The sequence below is a fragment of the Elephantulus edwardii genome, unplaced genomic scaffold (assembly GCF_000299155.1).
Source record: "Elephantulus edwardii isolate Elephantulus edwardi_28Jun2011 unplaced genomic scaffold, EleEdw1.0 scaffold00315, whole genome shotgun sequence".
In the NCBI taxonomy this organism is placed as follows: Eukaryota; Metazoa; Chordata; class Mammalia; order Macroscelidea; family Macroscelididae; genus Elephantulus; species Elephantulus edwardii.
In genome coordinates this window covers 1880279-1903139 of record NW_006400065.1, presented here as the reverse complement: position 1 = coordinate 1903139, position 22861 = coordinate 1880279, and the positions used below count along the sequence as shown (strand labels likewise).

At 53.1% G+C, this 22861-nt stretch overlaps 2 protein-coding genes across 2 annotated transcripts in view; both read left to right on the top strand.

Moving 5' to 3' along the window:
- Positions 1-15089, top strand: part of SYMPK (symplekin) — a 36026-nt gene extending 20937 nt beyond the window's left edge. Inside the window, exons 13-26 of the mRNA XM_006901247.1 lie at positions 1874-2109; positions 4435-4516; positions 4852-4965; positions 6494-6641; positions 7435-7595; positions 8675-8783; positions 9077-9177; positions 9837-9927; positions 10535-10636; positions 13426-13613; positions 14008-14184; positions 14268-14363; positions 14505-14819; positions 14952-15089. Coding sequence (XP_006901309.1) covers positions 1874-2109; positions 4435-4516; positions 4852-4965; positions 6494-6641; positions 7435-7595; positions 8675-8783; positions 9077-9177; positions 9837-9927; positions 10535-10636; positions 13426-13613; positions 14008-14184; positions 14268-14363; positions 14505-14819; positions 14952-15089 — 2058 coding nt within the window. The remainder of the gene's footprint in view (positions 1-1873; positions 2110-4434; positions 4517-4851; positions 4966-6493; positions 6642-7434; positions 7596-8674; positions 8784-9076; positions 9178-9836; positions 9928-10534; positions 10637-13425; positions 13614-14007; positions 14185-14267; positions 14364-14504; positions 14820-14951) is intronic.
- Positions 15090-15373: 284 nt separating this feature from the next.
- The window catches only part of RSPH6A (radial spoke head 6 homolog A (Chlamydomonas)), a 23161-nt gene continuing 15673 nt past the window's right edge, over positions 15374-22861 (top strand). The window contains exons 1-2 of the mRNA XM_006901274.1: positions 15374-15990; positions 21319-21556. Of these exons, the coding sequence (XP_006901336.1) occupies positions 15374-15990; positions 21319-21556 (855 nt within the window). The remainder of the gene's footprint in view (positions 15991-21318; positions 21557-22861) is intronic.

The window sequence follows — 22861 nt, the reverse complement described above, 5'->3', positions numbered from 1 at the left end:
GTTTGAACCTAGCAGGTATTCATTCTATGGGGAAGAGATAAGGCTGTGTGTGCCCCTATAGATTTACAGCTTTGGGAAATGTACAGGCATTTCTGCTCTCCCATAGGGTCGCTGTGAATCAGAACTGATTTGGTCATGAGTTTTAAGGACTTAGGGGTTGAAATTGATTCAGTGGCCGTGGATTTGGTTTTGTGTTTAATATATGTGACTCATCAAAATCATGCCGATGACACAACCTTGTTTTCTGAAAGTGAGGAGGACTTGAAACACCTGTTGCAGAAGATCAAGGAATGCAGCCTTTGGTATGGATTGCATCTCAGTGTCAAAACAAAAATTCTAACCACTGGACCGATAGGCAGTGTCATGATGGAAGGAGAGGAGATTGAAACTATCAACAGCTTCATGTTGCTTGGATCCACAATTGACACCCTTGGTACCGACAGTCAGCAAATATGGATACATTGCTCTAGGAAAATCTGCAGTTAAGAACCTCTCCAAATTATTGAGGAGTAATGATGTCAGTTTGAGGACTAAGGTGTATCTGATTCAGGCCATAGCCTTTCCAGTTACTTGCTGTGCACTGAGAGCTGGACAGTGAGTAAGGATGACAGAAGAATGACCTTTGAGCTGTGGTGTTGGAGAAGAGAACAAACATATATATCTTGAAGAGGGTGCAACCGGAATGCTCTTTGGAGGCAAGAATGATGAGGCTTCTGGGCGTGTTGCTAGGAGGGGCTGTTCCTTGGAAAGGACATGATGCTGGAAAGGGAGGAGGGTCAGTAAAGGAGAGGAAGACCCTCAACCAGGTGGATTGGCACAGTGACTGCTGCAACGGGCTTTTGTGTATCAGGAAGTATGAGGAGGGAGCAAGACAGAACAGGGTTCAGGTCTTTTGTTCATAGGGTCACTATGAGTCTTTCCTGACTTGATGGCACCTAACAGCAACAACAGCGTGTGAAGCCAAGGAGCTCTGGGGCACAGTGGTTAAGTGCTGAGACACCAGCCAAAAGGTTGGCAAGTCAGACTTCCCAGAAGCTCCATGTAAAGACCTGTCAAAGAATTCCCAGAAAGGTTAAAGCTTGGATCATTTGTAAACCTACACTCAAATGAAAGCAAGTTAATGTTTTTTTGAAAAAGGATTCCCTCAAGAAATTTTGTGGGGCAGTTCCACTCTGTCTTAGAGGATTGCTGTGAGTTGCAGTCAGCCGAGTAGCGCACGACAACGGCATATGAATACACTCTACACTTGGAGGCAAGGATTCTGAGGCTCCGTCTAACATACTTTGGACATGTAAGGAGGGACCGTTCCTTGAAGAGGGACATCGTGCTGGGGAGGGTGGAGGGACAGCGCAGGAGGGGAAGGCCCTCTATGAGGTGGATTGATTCAGTGACTGGGGTAATCGGTATGCGTGTGTCAGAGACAGTGCAATTGGCACAGGACAGAGCAGAGTTTAGGGCTATTGTACATAGGGTCGCTATGAGTCGCGAGCAACTTGACAGCACATAACAAAAACAAACACCATTCCCAGGCAGTGCAGATGGAGTAAGGCTCCGAGTCCAACCCCAGCTGCGCAGCTCTCTCCAGAGCTGACCAGTGCACAGATGATGTAATTCCTTCAAGATACTTCTATGTGCCCGTGGAGCATATACGTACAGTCTCATTGTTTGGTTCTGTGGTGGTTTTCTCTCTTTGGTTTTCTGTTCTCATTCAGACGGAGCCCCGTTGGCTATAAGGGTCAACAGCTTGCCTTCTCAACATTGGGTGAGGATGGGCTCTGGAGTAGGTTGGTGGTGTCTGGGAGGGTCACAGTGCACCCTGAGATTGCCGATCTCCAGACCAACATGCTTGCTCATTCGTTTGTCCACCCCCCAGGTGCGCATCAAGATCCTGGCCAGCCTGGTGACGCAGTTTGACTCAGGCCTGAAGGCCGAAGTCCTGTCCTTTATCCTGGAGGACGTGCGGGCCCGCCTAGACCTGGCCTTTGCCTGGCTCTACCAGGAGTACAACGCCTACCTGGCTGCCGGCGCCTCGGGCAGCCTGGACAAGTACGAAGACTGTCTCATGCGCCTGCTCTCTGGCCTGCAGGAGAAGCCGGACCAGAAGGATGGGTAAGCAGGTGGGCCCTGTCCTTCTCTGGGTGCCCAGGCCTGGCCTCCCCTTCCTGCAGCCGAGAGTCTGTGTCCTACTTTCCTTTCTGGTTGCTGACCGTGACTTCCCACCCGGGTCTCCTGTGTCTACTCAGGCCTCCCATCTCCTTCCTTCTGGAAGCAGGTCCTGGGCAGTGTTGTTAGCCAGGCCCTGGGCTTGTCCCCACCTCTGCTGCTTGTTCTCCATGTGCTTGCCTCACTGAATCTCTGGGTCTGCTTTTTCGCATCGGTAAATACAGTGCTTGTCTCATCCACTTGATTTGAAGACGGACATCCCTGAATGCCCATCTCTGTCTGGGTCAGTTCTCTAGTGTCCTCACTGTTCTCGGCCTACAGTTCACCCCGTCAGTATCTGCAGAAAGCCCAGGCCGTGTGACATCATGTAAACACCTTGTTAACATCCCTGTGAAGACACCCCGTGGTTCTCCACTGCTCTTGGGATAAGTTACAGCCTCTCCACTGCTGGTTAGGTGTTAGGCTGCTGACAAAAAGTCAGCAGTTCAAACCTGTGAGATCCTCTGAAAGAGAGACACGAGGCAGTCTGTCCTGTAGAGATGTACAGCGCCAGAAAGCCAGTGGAGGGTTGCTGTGAGTCGGAAGGGTCTCAGCAACAGCGGGTGGGGCTTTTCCCGTCTTTGAGGCTGGCATGATCCCATCCTTACCAAGCTTTTGCCTCTTTTTCTGTCCTTTATCCTCTGAATTTTAGTCCTACTGATTGGATGTCTGTTCTTGAACATGCAGTTTGGGGCTTTGGTACTTGCTCTTCTCTCCACTTGGAAGGCTCTCCCCACGCCTCTGTGCATAACTGGCTGCGTCTCCTCCAGCAGCAGCTGCCAGACATTAGCTCTCTGGAACGGTCACGGCTTCCCACCCCTCAGTGTTCATACATCGCTGCTTTACTCAGAGTACTTAACGCTGCTTTCTGTTCTTGTTCATCTACTCCTTACCTCCACCACGGAACTGTAAGCTTCTTGAAGACAAACAATGTTGTCTGTCTAAGGCACTTCTTTTTTTTTTAATTTATTGTTAATTTCAATGAAAATTTACAGAGACTTTGGGTTTCCATTCATTCATTGTTGCACTTTTCTCCCGTCCCAGCCCTCTTCCGCAATATACTACCCTCTTGGAAAAGTAAAATTCTTTCATTGTTTTACAAACCCTCCCCCAGGTCCACTCCACTATGCAGCCTTCACTCTAGACTCCTGTCATGACAAAAATACCTAATCACATATCCCTTTTAAACAGATTTCTCCCTCATCTGTTTCAATGCTGTATACATTATTGAACCCATCTTTCTCAGTCTCTCCCCAACCCCGATGTCAGTCCTGTTTTACAACAGTGGCACCATGCAGTATTTGTCTTTTTGTGACCAAGATACTTAACTCAGCATAATGTCCTCCAGGCTCACCCATTTTGAATAATAATGTATGAGTTCCTTGGTTTTCAATGCAGCGTAGTAGTCCATTGTGTGAATATGCCACAGCTTCTCTATCCATTCATTTGTTGATGGGCACTTAGGTTGTTTCCAACTCCTTGCTATTGTGAACAAAGCCACAGTAAACATGGGTGTGCATGCATCTGCTTGGATGTCAGTTTTGGTCTCTTTGGGGTATATTCCCAGTAGTGGAATTGCTGGGTCAAATGGTATCTCTATTTGCAGTTTTTTGAGAAAGCTCCCTACCGCCTTCCACAGTGGTTGCACCATTTTACACTCCCACCAACAATGAATAAGTGTTCCAGTTTCTCCACAATCTCCCCAGCATTTGTTGCTTGCTGTTCTGTTAAATTTTGCTATTCTTACTAGGGTGAGATGATACCTCACAGTTGTTTTGATTTGCATCTCTTTTAGACCCAGGGATTTTGACCATTTCTTCATGTACTTGTTGGCCATCTGAAGGTCTTCTTCGGTGAAGTGTCTCTTCATATCCTGTGTCCATTTTTCTATTGGATTATTTACCTTTATCTTGTTGTGGTGCTAAGGCACTTCCAGAACCTAATCATACTGTCCAGTGAGTTGGTATTAAGTGAATAAAGTTAGCAACCTCATTGATGAATGGGGGAGCTGGGTAGCAGTCTGGCCAAGCCTCTACCTGGGCACCCAGCTAACAGCCTCTGCCCCCTATCTGCTCCCCTCCAAACTCAGCCGCCAGGGAGCCGAACTGGTGGTCTTGAAGGGCCAGCCAGCTCCGAGCACCTTGGTGTCAGTGGGACTGGTAGAGGGTAACCAGGCTGGAAGCAGGAGACCACTTCTCAGCAGCCTTTCCCTCACCCTCTGTCCACTTGTAGAATCTTCACCAAGGTGGTGCTGGAGGCCCCACTGATCACCGAGAGCGCCCTGGAAGTGATTCGCAAGTACTGTGAGGATGAGGTGAGGGAGGTGCTGCAGGTCCCCACTGAGTACCCAGGAAGAGCCCTGCTCCCTGCTGCCCTGTGTCTTCTGAGGGGGTGAGAGGCACAGTCTAGGCAGGAAGGAGGCTCTGGGAGGGGTCTGGCCCTTTCTGTCTGGGTTCCACGTCGGAGTGGAGACATCTCCCCAGCACCGTACAGGTGGCTTGCACCCTGGGCCCTTGCACTGTTGGTCTCCTCACACTCCCTCCAGCCCTCAGGCTGCTCTGAATGTCACACAGACTGAGCAGTAGGCTATGACAGTAGGGATGTGACGAGGAGCCCAGGCCTCACTCACAGCCCCTGCTCCTCCCACAGAGCCGAACCTACCTGGGCATGTCCACGCTTCGAGACCTGATCTTCAAGCGCCCGTCCCGCCAGTTCCAGTACCTGCATGTCCTGCTGGACCTCAGCTCGCATGAGAAGGACAAGGTGACTCTCCACCTCCTGCCACCACCCGCACTGGGCTGCACTCATGCCAGCCATTTCCCAGGTCTTCCCTCCTCTGAGAATCCCGCGTAGCCTCTCCTTGTCTCCCTGAAGGTTTCACCTGGAAATAATTTGGGTTCATTTCCCCCCCCCCATTGATAATTGGGAAGCAGGAGTGGCATCTACTTCCAAAACTAGATGCCACTGGAAACTCTACAAACTCTCTTACAAATGTACAGAAATTATGTTAATCCCAGAACAGAGTTCAGATCTTTTATGCAAAGCTTACCCTCAGTCGTATTCAATTTGATGACACTTAACCACTACTAAATGAGACTAGTGCTGTTATATCTGGAGGAACATTCTTCCACTTTGCACATCACTCTTTGTCATTGTGCTGTATGAGGTAACCTGGGTTTGTTACGATGCTGAACCTTGTGCCATGCGTATATCAAATACCAGAATGGTTTCCCAATATGGACAGTGTTTGGTGGAGCTCCCAGTTGTGAAACAGGTTTGGAAGCAGGAGTAGCATCCACTTCCTAAACCACACCCCTCTGGAAACTCTATGAACTTGGAGAAACAGCGATAGCTGTGGAAAGGCATTAGGTCTTTTGTTCATAGAGTCGCTATGAGTCGACCTCAACTATACAGCAGTCAACAACATTTGATAATATGAAAAGCAGCTGGGAAATGAGGGCCATTGTGCTTGACTGTTCCTCTAGCATGCACATGCACACTCCCCACCCCACAAAGGGTACCCTGATCTCACTCACTTCAGTGTGAGGAGTTTTTAAGGCCTGACCCTGGGCTAGGAAAGGGCAGCCCATACCCCTACCCTCAGCAAAAGGCCAGGATGGTACTTTGTGCTGTGAGCCCCGCATACGAGCTGTGGGATCCCCAGGGAAGGTTTGACCATCCACTTGGGGTGTAGGCAGGGAAGAGGGTCCATGGAAGACTTCTGGAGGAGGGTACATGTGAACCCGGATCTCTGTAGGTAGAGGGAACAGTATGGCAGCATGTACTGGAGTTAAAGCAGGCGCTTTGCCTTGTCCCTATTCCAGCCCTTACCAGCTCTTAGCGTGGCATCGTGTGTTGGGGTGGGCCCTCACAGTGCGTTTCCCGGTCCTGGTACTGCAGTACTGTGGAGTCTGTGCCCACCAGCCCTCCCAGCAAGTGACGGCTGAGTGACACAGGGTTTAGGCAGCACCGGAGCAGGCAGGCAGACAGGCATTCCAGGAGAGAGTGTACCACTCTTGGGAAGCTCGGTCTAGGGGTGCAGCGAGTGCTGAAGAAACGGAGAGGGTGCTGCTGAAAGTCTGCACTGGCCATGGGCACCCTCTGCTCGGCCACAGAGGAGAGGATAGAGGCCCCAGGGCTGCATCAGCCAGATCCCCCTCCCCTGAGCTGCCGGGGGCTGTGGGTACAGGTGCCACTGCCGGGTCCTGCCTTCCCCAGACTCTTCTGTTCGCTGTCGCTTTGGGGAGCAGCTGCCTCCCCAGCACTGCTCCATCCCGCTCCCTCCCCTCAGGTGCGTTCCCAGGCCCTGCTCTTCATCAAGCGCATGTATGAGAAGGAGCAGCTGCGAGAGTACGTGGAAAAATTCGCCCTCAACTACCTGCAACTTCTAGTCCACCCCAACCCGCCGTCTGTGCTATTCGGTGCCGACAAGGACACAGGTTTGGCATGGGTTCATCAGATGGTACCCCACCCGCCAGATCCCAGGCTCTGAGCTGGGCTCCAGTAGTCAAAAATCAAACCTGACCCTTGCCACTACAGTAGAAAGCCAAAAGGGTAACTGTCCTAGCCTGTAAGACATGGAGGACTTCCTGGAGGAAGGGACAGCAGGGCTGAGGGTTCCACAAAGGGTCTGGCAAGGGAAGCAGCTCTGGTCAGGCCTTCTGGCAGAGAGAATATAAGTTAGGGCTGGACGTTTCAAGTAGGCATCCAGTTCCTCAGCAAAGCTCTGAGTCCCCCGGAGTCACAGATGGGGGATCCCCACTAAGTGCATCAGTAAATGGTGGGATGTGAAATGCAAAGTCTGAGAGGATAGGAGACCTGCCCCGCCATGTATGAGTGGGTACGATAAAACAGGCAGGGTTCCAGGCAAAAGGGACTGTGTGGAAAGGCTCAGAAACGCAGGAGTCTGCGGCCCTGGAGAGCGGTGGACAGCAGTGCCCAGTCAGGGCCATCAGGGCAGCCTTGGCGGGGAGCTTCCACTGTCCTGAGGACACGGCATCAGGAAAGGGTTCTGCTGGAGCAGGCGGGACAGGGCAGAGCTGACTCAGGAGGGTCTCTGGGTCAGAGGACTGAACAGGATGGGAACTCAGCTTCCACAGGGACAGGTCCAGTCCTGTCCTACCTCCCTGATGGTCCCTCAGGGTGGGATGGTCCTGCCCCCTTCTCCCGGGGACTGAAGAGGCTGGGAAAGGGAAAGCATGACCACTAGCCCAACCCTTGTTCTGGCCTCAGAGGTGGCAGCACCCTGGACCGAGGAGACGGTGAAGCAGTGTCTGTACCTCTACTTGGCCCTTCTGCCTCAGAACCACAAGCTCATCCACGAGCTGGCTGCCGTGTACACTGAGGCCATCGCGGACATCAAGCGGACGGTGCTGAGGGTCATCGAGCAGCCGGTGAGGCCCGAGCTCCGCAGGTCCTGCCTGGCCCGACACCCGCTCTTTCCCTTAGATCTCATGGTCAGCCCAGGCCAAGTATTGCTTAGCTTGTGGGACATGCTCATGCCGCCAGTTCAAGGGAGGACAGTGGGGTGTCCTGTGAATTAGAGCCTGGGCTTGGACAGAGCTGGGTTCACACTGAGCCCCAGTAAACTGAGGAGGTGGCTTGAAATAGTAACTGCAGCTGGGGTCCTCACATGTGTCAAGGTGATGAGGCTGACGTAGGAGAGGACAGGGTTCAGGTCTGTTGTTCATAGGGTCGCTATGAATCGTACTTGGCTCACCACCTAACAAGAAGCGGAGGCAAGGATCCAGTGCGCAGGTGCACATGGACGGGGTTGCTGGTTCCCGAGAAGGCGGCCCTTCTGCACAGCAAGTGGGAATCCTCAGCAGCCATCAGAGACCCTGCCACCACAGGGCCCTCGTTCCCCCAGTGAGGACCAACTCAGACACAAAGTGGCACCTGGAATTCCAAACATCTAGCCTTTGCCTGCAGCTGGGTTTGAAGCCACTTTCTCCTGGATCTCTGACCGAGACGTGCTTATTACACAAATGCCCAAACGTGAACAGAGGGACAAGATGATGACCTTCACCCCCACATAACTGGCACCTAGGCTCAACCGTGCTCTTGCCTGGAAAATGAGGCTGGTAGGGTTATTGTGAGGACTGAGGCCTGCAGAGAAGTGAGCTCTGGGAGCAGGCGCTTCTACACAGCAGAGCTCTGGGTTTCTTACACGGACCTAAATGTTTATTGTGGGAGGAAGGAGTGAGCTTAGGGCACCGGTCCCTGCCCTGTGTGTGGGGCACAAGGCAGGACTGATTCCTGAAGGAGCCTGCAGCCCAGCTAGGCCAGTGGCACCATGAAGAGGGGACTGAACGAGGCCACTGATGCTGGGGCAGCGTTGCTTTTCCCCAGGTGCCTAAGCCCTGCCCCCTCAAACCCTAGTGCTCCTCACCTCCCTGACCCTCAACTTGGGTGCCAATCATCTTGCAGTCCCTGCCCCAGGACCTCCCCTCATTCTCGTCTCTCCCTCCAGATCCGAGGGATGGGCATGAACTCGCCAGAGCTGCTCCTGCTGGTGGAGAACTGTCCCAAGGGAGCAGAGACGCTGGTCACCCGCTGTCTGCACAGCCTCACAGACAAAGGTGCCCAGAACATCCTGCTTTCACGCTTTTCCGTCACCTGGACTAGCCCAGTTCTCCCTGCCCAAAGGCTAGAGCCCAGAGCCCCTGCCTCCCCTGGTCGTCAGGCCTTATCCTTTCCCTGCCCTTCAGCCTCAGTTTCTCCACTGGGAACTGCACTGGAGAAACCAAGAGGCCACAGATTCCTGCTCTGAAATTGAGGTGCCCCTTCCCCACACCTGCACACGCACACCCTTCCCCCTTTCTTCTCCCACCTGGTACACCCCAGCCCCATCACCTGTGCCTCCTGCCCGCAGTCCCGCCCTCCCCAGAGCTGGTGAAGCGGGTCAGAGACCTGTACCACAAGCGCCTGCCTGACGTCCGCTTCCTCATCCCCGTGCTCAATGGTCTGGAGAAGGTAGGGCACCGGGACACCCCTCTGTCCCTCAGGTGGGGCTGGGGGCAAAACACCCGGGTTCTGAAAAGCAGTAGTTGATTTAGAGACAGAGAATGTGGGATCCTATCTTAGAGCCTGCGGTCTGAAGTCTTAGAGGCTCATGCCATACAGTTAGCCAGAATTGTGAACTCTGCCTCATCCTTCTCTGTGACCTTGAGCAAGTCACTTAATCTCTCTGAGCCTCCAACTCATCTAGTGAGGAGTCCTGCTGGTGAAATGGTTAACCAGAGGTTGGGAGTTCAGACCCACCCAGCAGCTACATGGAAGAAGGACCTGGCAAACTGCTCCTATAAAAATCACATGCTAGAAACTGCCAGGAGCCACAGCAATAAACCCTTCCCCTCAGCATCATTTTCCCTGACCTGTCTTGTCCCTGACGGGCTGTAGGGCCTGTGTGAACCTTCATGTCGATATTTGTAGTTGGTGCATGGAGAGAGAGACAGACAGAGACAGACTTGGATGGGGACTAGCATGGACGTGGGCAGGTCAGGCCCACTGACTGGCCTGCCTCTGAGGAGCAGAGGGGGTGATGAGGGAGGAGCCAGCCAGGGCCATTGGAGGGTATGGCTTGTTGAGGTGGAGGCTGTATTTCACTGCTCCCCCTGCCCTTCTCCCTGTAGAAGGAGGTGATCCAAGCCCTGCCTAAACTCATCAAGCTCAACCCCATCGTGGTGAAAGAGGTCTTCAACCGCCTGCTGGGTACCCAGCACGGTAGGTGACACCCTTTGGCTCCTGGTACCAAACTCCTCAGATCTCTCCCTACCCTGGCCATGCAGCTCTCAACCTAGAAAAAGAGCCAAGTCATGTATAACTGGATCCATCACCCTATGCCCTAGATAAGAGGGAAGAGTTGAGCCTATCTAGAGTTTTACACATAACCTCATGATTTTTTATTTTTTTTGTTTGGGGTGTGTGTGGGGGTGTGTACACACACACACCATCAAATCAAATCTGACTGGTACAGTGTGTGTGTGTGTGTGTGTGTGTGTGTGTGTGTGTGTGTGTGTGTACACCATCAAATCAAATCTGACTGGTACAGGAGCAAATATCCTCTTGCTTACCTCTGGGATTGCAGTGCAGCTTCTTGCCACTAGGCCACCAGAGCTCACCCTTTTTTTTAAAAAAGAAAAAAGACAAGTGTCTGTGAGGATCAGATGACAAGAGTCCACATCCTGTTGCCATGTGCCCCAGCTCTTTCCCAGCAGGGACTGAGCCATCAAGGCCTCTGGGCTGTGGGTCACAGGTCCCCAAACCTGGGACCCAGCTTTCTCCTTAACACCCCTGTACTGTCTCCCATGCCCCATCTCACACACTGCAGGTGAAGGGAACTCTGCCCTGTCCCCCCTGAACCCTGGAGAGCTGCTGATTGCACTGCACAACATTGATACGGTCAAGTGCGACATGAAGTCTATCATCAAAGGTGAGGGGCTGTCCCCACCCTAGTCCCCTTGCCAGGTTCTGGAGCTGGTGCCTCCTGCAGCTCCCCGTTGGCTCCAGAGTGGGTACCTGCCTGTCCCCCTCTGAGCACCCCTTGCTCTTCCCCATCTGAGGCACCCCTACCACGCACTGGCATGGAATAGCCCAGGATAAATGTGGGGGACACCTTCTTTGCCCCACCCCAGCCTGAGGACTAGGCAGCTGACCCCATAGCTGAGCAGGCTGAGACCCAGCTGACAAGCAGCTTAGTCAGGAAGTGAGCCCCACCAGGTGTGCACTGGGATGTTTCCGGACTGAGATCCAGCCAGGGGAGCAGGCCTCCAAGGCGGTGGGGGTCTGCACTGCCTCACAGCACCCTTCACAGACAGCTAGCTCACTCTCAGCCAGCCTCCCTCCAGCGGCTCCCACACCTGCACCCTCACCACACGTCTCTTAAAGAAACAGACACCGGAGAGGTTAAGTGACTTGCCCAGGGTCACACAGCAGCTCCGCTGTGTAATGGAAAAAATACAATACAGGCTCCAAAGTCAGATGGACCCAAGTTGGAAGCTCAGCCCTCACTGTTCCACCCACGTGAAGCCCACAGTGTTTCAGTACTATCGCCCTGGAGCAGCCCTGCTTCCTCCGCTCCCTTCCAGGGGAGGCTACAGCCCTGGTCAGCCTCTCCCTGTGTGCAGGTGCAGTGTCTTTGACTCTTCTCTGAGGAGAGCAGGCAGAGTGGGTCTTCTGTGACTAGTTTCTTGTTCACCTGAAGTAACTGCTTCAGCTACTTGTCAGTCGTCGTCCACAGGTTTTTTTAGGGTCTGGGCTGAGGTCATACAGAGACTTCAGGTGACGTTCAAGTCCACGTTCATACTGAAGAGGAGAGATTTGGAGTTGGTGGTGCGTGGCTGGGTGAGATCTGGGAAGTGGAAGCTGGTCCATGGCGGGTCCGTTAGGTGCCCAGAGCAGTTCAGGATCCACTCTCAAGGATGAGATGCATGGGTATGCCCCCAAAGCCCTTCATGGGCCTTGCCCCTGCGTTCCTTAACCACCTGTGGTACAGAGTCAGGCCTGAGAGGTCTTTCTGTGATCACACACGTGCTCAGTAGCCAGGCCTGGAGGGTCAGCAGGTGGCACCCTTTACTCCCGTCCTTTCTCACAAGGAGCCCTGAGCAGCAGCACCCCTCTGCAGAACACTCTGCCCTCCACACCCACTGGGGGCCAGTCCCCACACCCAATTAGCCTGCACCTGTTCTGACAGCACCGAAGGACTCCTCATGGGGTAGTGGCTGGAAAACATGACTGCTAATCAAAAGGTTGGAGGTTTGAACACCCCCAGCCACTGCAGGAGAAAGATGGGGCAGTCTGCAGCCGTGAAGGTGCACTCACTGCCCTTGAGATGGAGTTGATTTGTAGCTGACCCTCCAGTGGGTTTTTGGAGGCTGCAGATGGCACAGGCCCGTGGAACCATGGCCAGAGAGGTGCTGCCTTTGGGTCACTAGTGCAGCTCCCTGTGGACCCCCTCCGTCAGAGCCCCCTCTGTGGGATTCCAGCCTGGAAGCCACGTGGGATGGTTCTTTGTCCTCTGTCCCATAGAGGTGTCAGGAGTTGGAATCCACTAAATAGCGAGTTTGGGGTGCCAGACTAAATCCTGATTGCACAAAGACCATTGCGTATGCTATGGGGTTCCCCATATCTGATGCCATATGTGGGCACCACCTCCCTTGGAGGCCTCACCCCTCTTAATGAGCTCTGTGTTACTAGACAAGCTCTGGGTGGGGCTTTCCACCTGCCGTTAAAACAGCCTTCTACTGGCCCTGCTCTCCTGCAGCTTCAAGGCCAACCCAGGAGACAGGCTTAACCCCGGACAGTAGAATGGGGGGGGGGGTCCAGAGTATTCCAGGAACGCTTAGAGAGCAAGGAATGCGGTGGCAGCCTGGTCCTGGAGCAGTTGGCCGGAAAGGGTTGCCTGGTCTAGAGAGGTCAGGCTGGAACGGGGAAAACCTTGGCCTTGAGCTCTGGAGAGTCAGGTGTGGGGGTGAATGTAAAGACTATGGTAGAAGGGCTGGGGCGCTGAGGGGCACATGCAGGAGCCACTGGCCATCTGAGGGAGCAAGTGCTTCTGGTTTCCCTGTAGGTTCTCCCACATTCCTCCATATCTGCCCCAGACCCCCAGCTCCTCACCAGTTCCCCCAGCTTCTCTCCAGCCCCCATTCCTCACAGGTAGACCCACACTGCTCCCCACTAGCCTTGTAGGCCTCCCTTCTAATTCAGTAAAGAGGTGTTCACTCACACACACACAAACAGCAGATCGTGTTTGGGGAAGAGAGTTCTGAGGCAACTTGCTCTATGTTAGCACAATGGAACGGGATATGCCTCTCTTTGACATTGGGGCCCCAGCCCCACAACCTTGCTCACCTGTCATCTTGGGCTCTGAGCCTCATTTTCTTGACCCATCTTCTTGTGAGCTACCTGCTCTCTCTGGGCACCCCACATAGCCCCAGGCCTGGTGTCCCCCACGCTCCCAGCTCGATAGTGGCAGGTCTTTCCTGTGTCTTCTGTGCCTCTCCTCACCGGAGAGGGCCTGTCACACCCCATCAGACCTGAGTGAGTCTCCCATAGTTGGCCATGTCTCCCACTCGGTCCATCTTTAGGGAGGGTGGCTCCAAAAAGAAGGGGCCAAGCTCTCGTAGTTTGGGCTTGGCCAGGGCTCCCCTCCGGGCGAACTCCAGGGCTCCCACATACCCGGCAGCTGGACCGAGGACAGGGCCGCTGTCCCCCTCCTCACAGCCACCAACCTGTGCTTCGCGGAGCGGAACGTGTACACGTCGGAGGTGCTGGCCGTGGTGATGCAGCAGCTGATGGAGCAGAGCCCCCTGCCCATGCTGCTCATGAGGACGGTCATCCAGTCCCTGACCATGTACCCCCGCCTGGGGGGCTTCGTCATGAACATCCTGTCCCGCCTCATCATGAAGCAGGTATCCACCCCCTGCCCAGCCCCCAGGTGCCCGCTGAGGCAGGCTGCTCCTCTTCCTCCTCCCCCTCCCACCTCCTTCCAGGCAGTGCCGACAGGAGAGGGCTACACCCCCAGTTCACCCGTGTAGATGCAGGTGTGGCTGCCTCCCCCGCTGCCATGGCTTACCCCCTTCCACACTGTGGGACCCCAGACGCGCCCTTAGCCCTCCCTCGGCCTGTCTGCCCCTGGGAGGACACCATGCGAGAGGGGGCAGTCCCCACCTTTTCCACGTCTTCCTGCAGCTGGATGGGGGACAGGAAGCCCTCTGGGGGGAGGCCTGGCCATGGGGTTCCTGTGCTTGTGGGGCGCAGGACCTATCTTGCCAGGGTCTCACACGTGCCCGCCCCCCCCCCCAGGTGTGGAAGTACCCCAAGGTGTGGGAGGGCTTCGTCAAGTGCTGTCAGCGCACCAAGCCCCAGAGCTTCCAGGTCATCCTGCAGCTGCCGCCCCAGCAGCTGGGCGCCGTCTTCGACAAGTGCCCAGAGCTCCGCGAGCCCCTGCTGGCGCACGTCCGCTCCTTCACCCCCCACCAGGTATCCTGGGGTGCCAGCCAGTGGGGGGCGGCCCGCGGGGGATCCCACACCTCCCCAGCCTTCACCTCCTGTTTCTGCTCCAGCAAGCGCACATCCCCAACTCCATCATGGCCATCCTGGAGGCCAGCGGCAAGCAGGAGCCCGAGGCCAAGGAGGTGCCCCCGGGGCCCCTGGAAGAGGTGAGGGGCCTGCAGCCCGAGAGGACAGCCCCCAGCCCCACCCGCTTCCCTCCGCAGAGGGGCTGCCTGGAGGACGGGGACTGGGGACAAGCCCCTTTCCCGCCCACCCCCACCGGTCAGTGCTGCCACTCACACCCGCAGGATGACCTGGAGCCCCTGGCCCTGGCCCCACCCCCGGCCCCCCGGCCCCCTCAGGACCTCATTGGCCTGCGGCTGGCCCAGGAGAAGGCCCTCAAGAGGCAGCTGGAGGAGGAACAGAAGCTGAAGCCGGGGGGCGCAGGGGTCTCCTCCTCGGCCTCCGCCAGGCCCGGCCCGCCCCCGCCCGAGGAAACCATGGATTTCCGGGAGGAGGGTCCGGAGGGCGAGACCCCGTCCATCTTCATCAGCATGGACGACGACTCGGGGCTGACAGAGGCTGCGCTCCTGGACTCGAGCCTCGAGGGTCCCCTCCCCAAGGTAGGGACAGCCCCCGTCCAGGTGCAGGTGCAGGTGCGAGCCAGGGCCCCGTGAGGGCTGACCCTGGACGGGGGTGGAAACTGGACAGTGGGACCCCGCTGCCACTGACCGGCCCCCCTCTGTCACCAGGAGGCGCCGGCAGTGGCCGGGCTGACCTCCAAGGAGGAGCGGAGCCCCCAGACCCTCGCGCCTGCGGGAGAGGACGCCAGGAAGACCCCCAGCCCGGCCGCCGAGGAGGCTGGGGAGCCCGAGACCAAGGGGAACAGCTGATGGGCTGGGAGGGCGGGCGAGCGGGCGCGCATTTGCCGCGACAGAAATAAAAAGATTCTCGGAACGGATGAGCTTTCAGTGTCTTCCCTCCGCGGACCAGGCCCCCACCCCCGGGGGCTCGCGGCCTCCGAGCCCCCCCCCCCCGTGTGCTGCGCCTGCGCCCTCCCCTGCCTCCCCTGGTAACGGCCCGCCCCCTCCCCAGAAACTGACAGCGCTGGCTTAGCAACTGCCGGGCATTATTGGCCGGCGAGTGCTCTGGCCGCCTCTGCGTGCCCTTTGCAGCCATGGGGGACAAGCCGCCCTACCCTGAGCGCCCTGCAGCCCCAGAGCCGCCTGCGGGCCTGGAGGATTCCCCAGACGCAGATCAGCACCCTGACCAAGGCTTCCTTTACCCCCAGCCTGCGGGCCTGGAGGAACAGCTGCAGATGCCCTTTAGCCCCCAGCAGGAGCTCTGGACCAGTCACCCCAACTTCACACAGATGACCCAGGCCTTCCAGGCCTCCGAAACCCAGCGGGATGGTGTGGGGTACCCCATCCAGGGCGTCCTGCAGCCCCAGGGGTACCAGCCCTATCCCTATATGGATGGAGGCGGAGCCAGGAGCCAAGGCATCCTGCTGCAGCACCTGGAACAGGATCCCAGCCACCTCTTCCAGCGCCTGGACACCGCTTACCAGGACCTGCGCCCTGACCTCCTGGACCCGTTCTACCCCCGAGAGGACCTGCCGCTGGAGAGCCCCCAGCATGGGCCCTACATGAGGGACGACCCCACGCTTCACTACTCCTCCTCTGACCTGGGCTTCATCTATAACCTGGAGGTGCCGGAGCCCGAGCCTCGGGAGCTGGCAGTGCAGAACGCCAAGGCCTACCTGCTGCAGACCAGCGTCAAATGCGACCTCAGCCTGTGAGGAGGGCAGGGAGGGAGCCCCCTGCCAGGGCCTCGCCCCAGGGTCGGGGTCTCATCGGTCAGATCACCCCTTAGAGCAAGTGACTGCCCTGGAGCCATCTTAGATGAGGAATCAGGGGCCTGAAACAGGCAGACCGCGGGATACAGATAAGATACATTCCTGAACATGAGATTTGTAGGTGATCGAAAAACGGGTGCTGGCAGTTATTTGACCTGGGAGCCTTGGTGATGATTAGGCTGCTAACCTAAAGGTTACCAGTTCGAATCCACCAGCTGCACCGAGGGAGCTGTACCATCCTGTTAAGATCAATAGCCTCAGAAATCTGATGGCAGGTCACCAAGAGCTGGAATCACCTCAATGGCAGTGGGCTTTCAGCTCGTGCAAGAAGGGGCTCAAAAACCTTTTTAATTCTTTACAAGTTGCACATGTAGCAAATGGAGGTGGATGTGATGAATTTGCTTCAAGTAGAGGTTGGTTCCATTATTCCAAAATAACCAAACATTTCCCTCACATTAAGGGACAAGTTCATAACCGGACTATTCCTAGCCTGGGAACTTAACTAGCCAGGTTAATCGAACCAGCCAAACACACACTGCTCCAACTCGCAGCTCCCTGGCTTTCCAAGGAGTACTGAGGGGAGGAGACTAGCCAGCTTTCTGCAGTACTGATCGCACCAGACTAACAAATGGTTAGCATTCAGGGACCACATACGTGCCAAGCACGTCACCACTGATATTAGTCCTTTTCCCAAGACTCATCACCACATTATCTAGCCATGTTTTACAAGGAAACTTGAGACTGCCTGCTTATCCAAAATCCCTCAGGATGTGGCTGCTTTAGGATTCTAGGACAAGCGAGCTGGCTCTCGAAACCATGTTCTTATCCACTGAGCCCCCTGCCTGGTGAAGGAGCTGGCCGAAGTACTTAGCTGCAGCCATAACACACCTCTTAGGCCCATCACAGCCCCATAAAACTCACCAGTTAGTGAAGAACGTGAATAAACAAAAGAAGGTGAAAAATGAACTAGGGTCAGGGAGATAGGACGTGCCTGTTAAATGAGGAGGTGAGAGAAGGCTTCTGGGGTGACAGGGGACACCTGGAGGGAGGGGAACTCAGGTATGAGGCATTGCAAGTGCAAAGACTGAGGATTATGGCTTTTGAGGAACACTGAGGAGGCCAGAGTGGCTGGAACCAAGAAATCAAGTGGGAACAGGAAGAGATGAGGTTAACGAGTCTTACTGAACTAACCCATCTCTCCTCTGCTTAAAACTTTCTATGGCTCCCCAGTGCCTTCAGGAGAAACACAAGTTGCTCACCAATCTTCAGGGACCCTGCTCTTCTCTAAACTTCATCTCTAGTCTACACTTCCTGGAGTCCAGTTAAAATGAACCTCTTGCTGTTCTCAATCCTCAGGAAGATCCCTCCTCAAAACTCCCAGCTGACAAGGTCTGCCTGTCCACACAGCAGAGAGTTATACAGATATGCCTTGGAATCACACCAAATGGTTTCAAATCCAAACTGCCACTACTGTGTGACCTTATGACTTAACAGGGACCGTGACTGTTTCCTGGGCATATGGTTGTAGTAAGAATTCAGCATTGCTCTCAAGGACCCAACATGGCACCAGGCTCAGTGGATGGAAACCACTGTGGTACAATTTATACTCTAGCCTTCTCCTATAATCCCTAACACCAGTTCAGCTCACTGTTCCCTCATCATGCCAGACACCTCCTATCTCAAAGCCTTTGCACATTCCCAATCATTCAAATCTGCAAACCATGACAATTTTTGTCTTTTCCTGTTTTTTGTTTTCTTTTTCATGTCATATTACATTGGCTGAACACTCCAATACTGTGTTCAGTAGAACTGGTGAAAGTGGGAATCTTCATTTCCAATCTCACAGGACAAAGTATTCACTCCTTCCCATGGTGAATTGGCATGTAGTGTAAATGATTTAGGACTTCCCTTTATGATGTTGCTGTCATGTGTCCGTGAGTCACAACTCATAACAACCCTATGTACAACAACTCAAAAACCTGCTCTATCCTGTGCCAACTTGACTGTCTTCTGACACACCTATCCTCATAACCCCAGTCAATCCATCTCATCAATGGTCTCTGTTTCTCTGTCCCTCCACCCTTCCAAGCATAATGTCTCCAAAGATCAGTCCCTCCTTGCAACATTTCCAAAGTATGTCAGATAAAGCTTCAGAATCCTTGCCTCCAAGAGGCAGCCTGGTTTCACCCTCTCCAGGATGAACCTGTTTGTTCTCTTATCAGTCCATGGTATATTTAACACTCTTCTCCAGCAACACAGCTTAAAGAAATCCATTCTCTTTCTAGCATCCCTAGTTACCATCCATCTCTCTGATGGGTAGCAAGCAATTGTGAAGACTATGGCCTGGCTCGGGCACACCTTAGTCTCCAGACTGACATCATTGCTCTTCAGTACTCTGGAAATGTTTTCTCTTTATGAGTGCAATAATTCCCCCTTCATGGAGTGCTGATGGTGCAGTATGTAATGTGTCAGGCTGCCAACTGAAAGATTGGCAATTTGACTCCACCAGCTCCTCCCATAAAGATTTCCAGCCTCAGAAACTTGGCAGGTGGGAGGGTTACTATGAGTCAAAACCAACTCAACAGCAGTGGGTGTTCTGCTTTGTCTTTTCATTCCAACCTAAGGAACCCCTGGTGGGTTGCTATGGAAAATCAGCAGTCTGACTCTGTAATCTGCTCTGTAGCAGAAAGATGAGGCTGTCTCTTCATAAATAAGATTTACAGCCTTGGAAACTCTATGGTCAGGTCAGCTCTGCCCCACTGGGTCAAAACCTAACTTGACAGCTCAAACCAAAACACTCATTGATTGAGTGTTGAGTTGGTCCAACTTACAGTAATCCTCCCTGGGGTCTCCAAAGCAGTGGCCGAGCAATCACAGGCGGCCCCGGGAGGTGCAAAAGCTTAAGCACTTGAGTATTAGCCAAAAAGTTAGTTTGAGCCCAGAGGTGCATCAGGAGACAGCCCTGGTGTTGTGTCTGAAAAGTCACAGAATTGAAAACACTAGATGAGGGAGTTCTGATGGCCAAGTGGCAAGAAGCTGCACTGCAATCCCAGAGGTGCGCAGTTCAAATCCACCAGGGGCAATCTCCTCCTGTACCAGTCAGATCCGATTTGATAGTACACACACAAAATATAAATTATTTTTTTTAAAAAAGACTCTTTAAAAAAAAAAACAAAACCCTAGATGGAGAAATGAATCCAAAGGAAAAATCACAAAAGCCACTCCCTGACATGTTAGGTGACCATCAGATAAATTTTCCACCCAAAGTGACCCACGTGACAAAGCAGAACTACCACATACTATTGTCTAGGCTGCTGTCTTTGCAGGAACAAATGGCCAGGTCTTTCGCTCATGGAGTCCTTAGGTGGGTTCAAACCACCAACCTTTAGGTCAACAGCCAAACTCTGTAACTGTTTAGCAACCAGGGCTCCTTCTTGACAAACAGTATTTTGCATATTTGAAGACTATCCAGGCTCCTCCAAGAGCCCTTGGTGACCTCAAAAGATCGGCAGGTGTATTCCATCAGTGCTGCATGGGAGAAAGACATACCATTGTCCTCCCACAAAGATGTACAGCCTTGGAAACCCCGTGGGGTTCTGCTCTGTCCTACAGGGTCACTGAGAGCCGGAATAAACTCAAGGGAAGTGGATTTGGTTGGGTTTGTAACCATCCAGGTTCAGCTAGAAATGCAGCAAACAGGGCGATGTTAGGAGCCAGCAGGTTGACTCACAGAGACCCTGCAGGCAGCAGAGCTAGCCCAGCCCGATCCTGGGCAGCCTCACAACCTGCTGAGGGTCCTTCCTCTTTTCCTCTGCATGACTGACTGACTGGTGACTTGGAACCAACTCATAGCTGTACCCTCTACTGGTTTCCCAAGGTCATAACTGGCTCGAGAGGAGAGGATTGCCCATCTTTCTAACTCAGAGCTGCTGGTGGATTTGAACCACTGGAGAGGTGCGGGCTTTGGCTTAGTAGTGCAGCTCCCTATGGATTACGCCACCAGAGAGGCTACAAACTGCTTACCACGTAGAGAGCTAGAACTGGGTTGGGAACCAGTATCCACTAATAAGTATAAGAAAGAATTAGCTTTCTCCAAGTTTCCATTTTAGGGTAGTCACTGCTGGGAATCCTGATGCGTGAGGTGTAAGGTTAGGAGTTTGAGTCCACCAGATGCTCCTTGAAAGAGCAAGTGTCCTATAAAAATTTACAGCCTCTGGCCTCTCTTCCATATATCCTTTCTAGGAGAGAGGGCAAATCCTTTGGGATGTAGCTTTCTACAAAATCTTTCTTTACCTTTTATTTTTAAAAAAACTTTAACGCCTCCAACACCTGACAGAGGGCTACTATGAAGCAGAATTGACTTAGTAGCAGTGGAACTGGCTTAGTTTTATAGACTTGTTAGGAAGTGGCACAATGTTTAAAGTCACCAAAAAATTAAAGGTTTAAACCTACTAGCTGGTCTATGGGAGAAAGATAGGACAATTGGCTCTTGTAAAAAAAATTCTTGGCGAGCTCTGGTGGCCTAGTGGCAAGAAGCTACACTGCAATTCAAGAGGTGCATGGTTCGAATTCACCAGATGCTCTGCTGGAGAAGGAGGGGCAATCTCCTCCTGTACCAGTCAGATCTGATTTGATGGTACACACACAAAATATAATAAATTAAAAAAAATTTTAAATTGTTATATACCACTGAGTCAGAAACATCTCATAGCTGACCCTCCAGAAGGTTTTCAGAGGCAGTAAATCACACAGGAGATTGCCCGTCTTTCTCCCACAGAGCAGTTAATGGATTGAAAAATAGTGCCCTTTGAGTTGGAAGCACAGCCCTTACCATGAGACGCCCAGATCTCCCCTTTCCTAAAACATTACAGCTCCACTGTCTGATGGGGTCATTCAAACGTAACACAGTGACATCAAGTTGGAACCACCTCATTGCTGGTCTTCTGTTACATTCCTGAGGCTGTATATAACAGGAGGATTGTCCATCTTTCTCTCACTGAACCACTGGTGGGTCTGAACTGCCAGAGAAGTGTAACCTTCCAGTTAGCAGCGCAGCTAGAACCCCTCCCAGGGTCACTAAGACTGGGATTGACTCCCCGGCAGTGGGTTTGGTGGGGGGTTGCTGTTTCCATTGGAATGTTAGCTCCACGGGGCCCTTGTCTTTTCTCCCTGCTTGGACTGGGTGAGTTTAGAGTGGATTACACAGGCCCAGGTATGTAGCAGTAAAGCCCGCTGAGCTGGGTGGGTCATTTCTTCCCCCTGTGAAGGTATGAGCACTTGGTGAACCTACTGACCAAGATCTTGAACCAGCGACCCGAAGACCCTCTGACCATCCTGGAACCACTGAACCGCACCACACAGTGGGAGTGGTTTCACCCCAAGCTGGACACACTGCGAGATGACCCTGAGATGCTGGCTACATATGAGATGGCGGAGAAGCAGAAGGCACTGTTCATCCGTAGCAGTGGCGGTGGTGAGGGTGAACAGGAGATGGAAGAGGAGGTGGTGAGTGGGGCCGGGTGGGGGGGGGTGTCCCACGGTGGGACGGGCACTGCCCTGGATCAAAGGAATAGCCAGAGCTGAGGCTTGGGAACACTGGGCTGGGGTTGATTTTTATTCAGTTTATATTGAGTTGAACTGGGTTAGTTAAGACTGGATAGAGTGGAGTCAGGTTGAGTTGAACTCAGTTAAGATCAGATTGAGTTGAGTCAGGTTGAGTTGAATTGAGTTAGGCTAACCTGAGTTGAACTGGATTGAGTTCCTCATCTGAGGCCTATAGGTGAAGGAATCATGAGCAGAAATGACAACAATTTAATTGGGGGGGGTGTTCCTAGAGAGGGGCCAAGAGCCAGGCCAAAAAAAGCCTTGAATGCCACCCTGAGGGCACTGGGTACCATGGTAGAGTAGAGGTGGAGGCTTCTCTCTCCCATCATAGTTCCCCTTCCTCCAGAAAAAAGACTGTTCTGTACAGCTTTTCTGTGAAACCCACTGCCTCCCAGAATCTTACAACACTAAACCAATTGCTCCCTTCTCCAGCCCAAGTGTCTCTGTTTATAAACATGGCTTTATCAGTCCATGGCCCCATCTGCCTCTTCCCAGCCTCAAAATACAATGTCCATAATTCTGCAGTTCTGGAGTTGATCAAATGTTGAAAATTTGGCGAAGCACTTTTTATTTATTCAATGAAACTTTATGGAGGGTTCATAATTGGGAGTTCTGGTAGCCTAGTGGCAAGAAGCCATGCTGCAATCCCAAAGGCACTCAGTTCAAGTCCATCAGCCAGGTGCTCCATAGGAGAGAAATGGGAAGTCTCCTCCCATGCAATTAACTGCCTCTGAAAACCCACTGGAATGGGTCGGTTCCAAATTAATGGCACACATCAACTGTTCGTAATAACACTACTGACATTTAATAGACCTCTGTATGCTCTCATTTCACCCCTAAAATAATCTTATGGAAGCCTAAAACTCAAACTCACTGCTATGTTTAGTGGATCCCAACTCAGCCACACTGCAGGACAGAGAAGAACTGTCACATGTTGTTGTTGGTGTTGTAGTTATGTGCTGTCGAGTTGACTATGACTCACAGATCTAGGCAGGACAGAGAAGATTGTCCTATGGGGTTTACAAAGCTGTAAATCTTTGCGGAAGCAGCAGACTATCTCATCTTTCCCCTCCATAATTATCTGATATAGGTGAACTACCAAACCTTTCTGTTAAGGAGGCCAATGCTTAACCCACTGTGCCACTGGGAATCATAATCTTTTTTATAGATTTATATTATATAATATATATTTATAATATTATATTA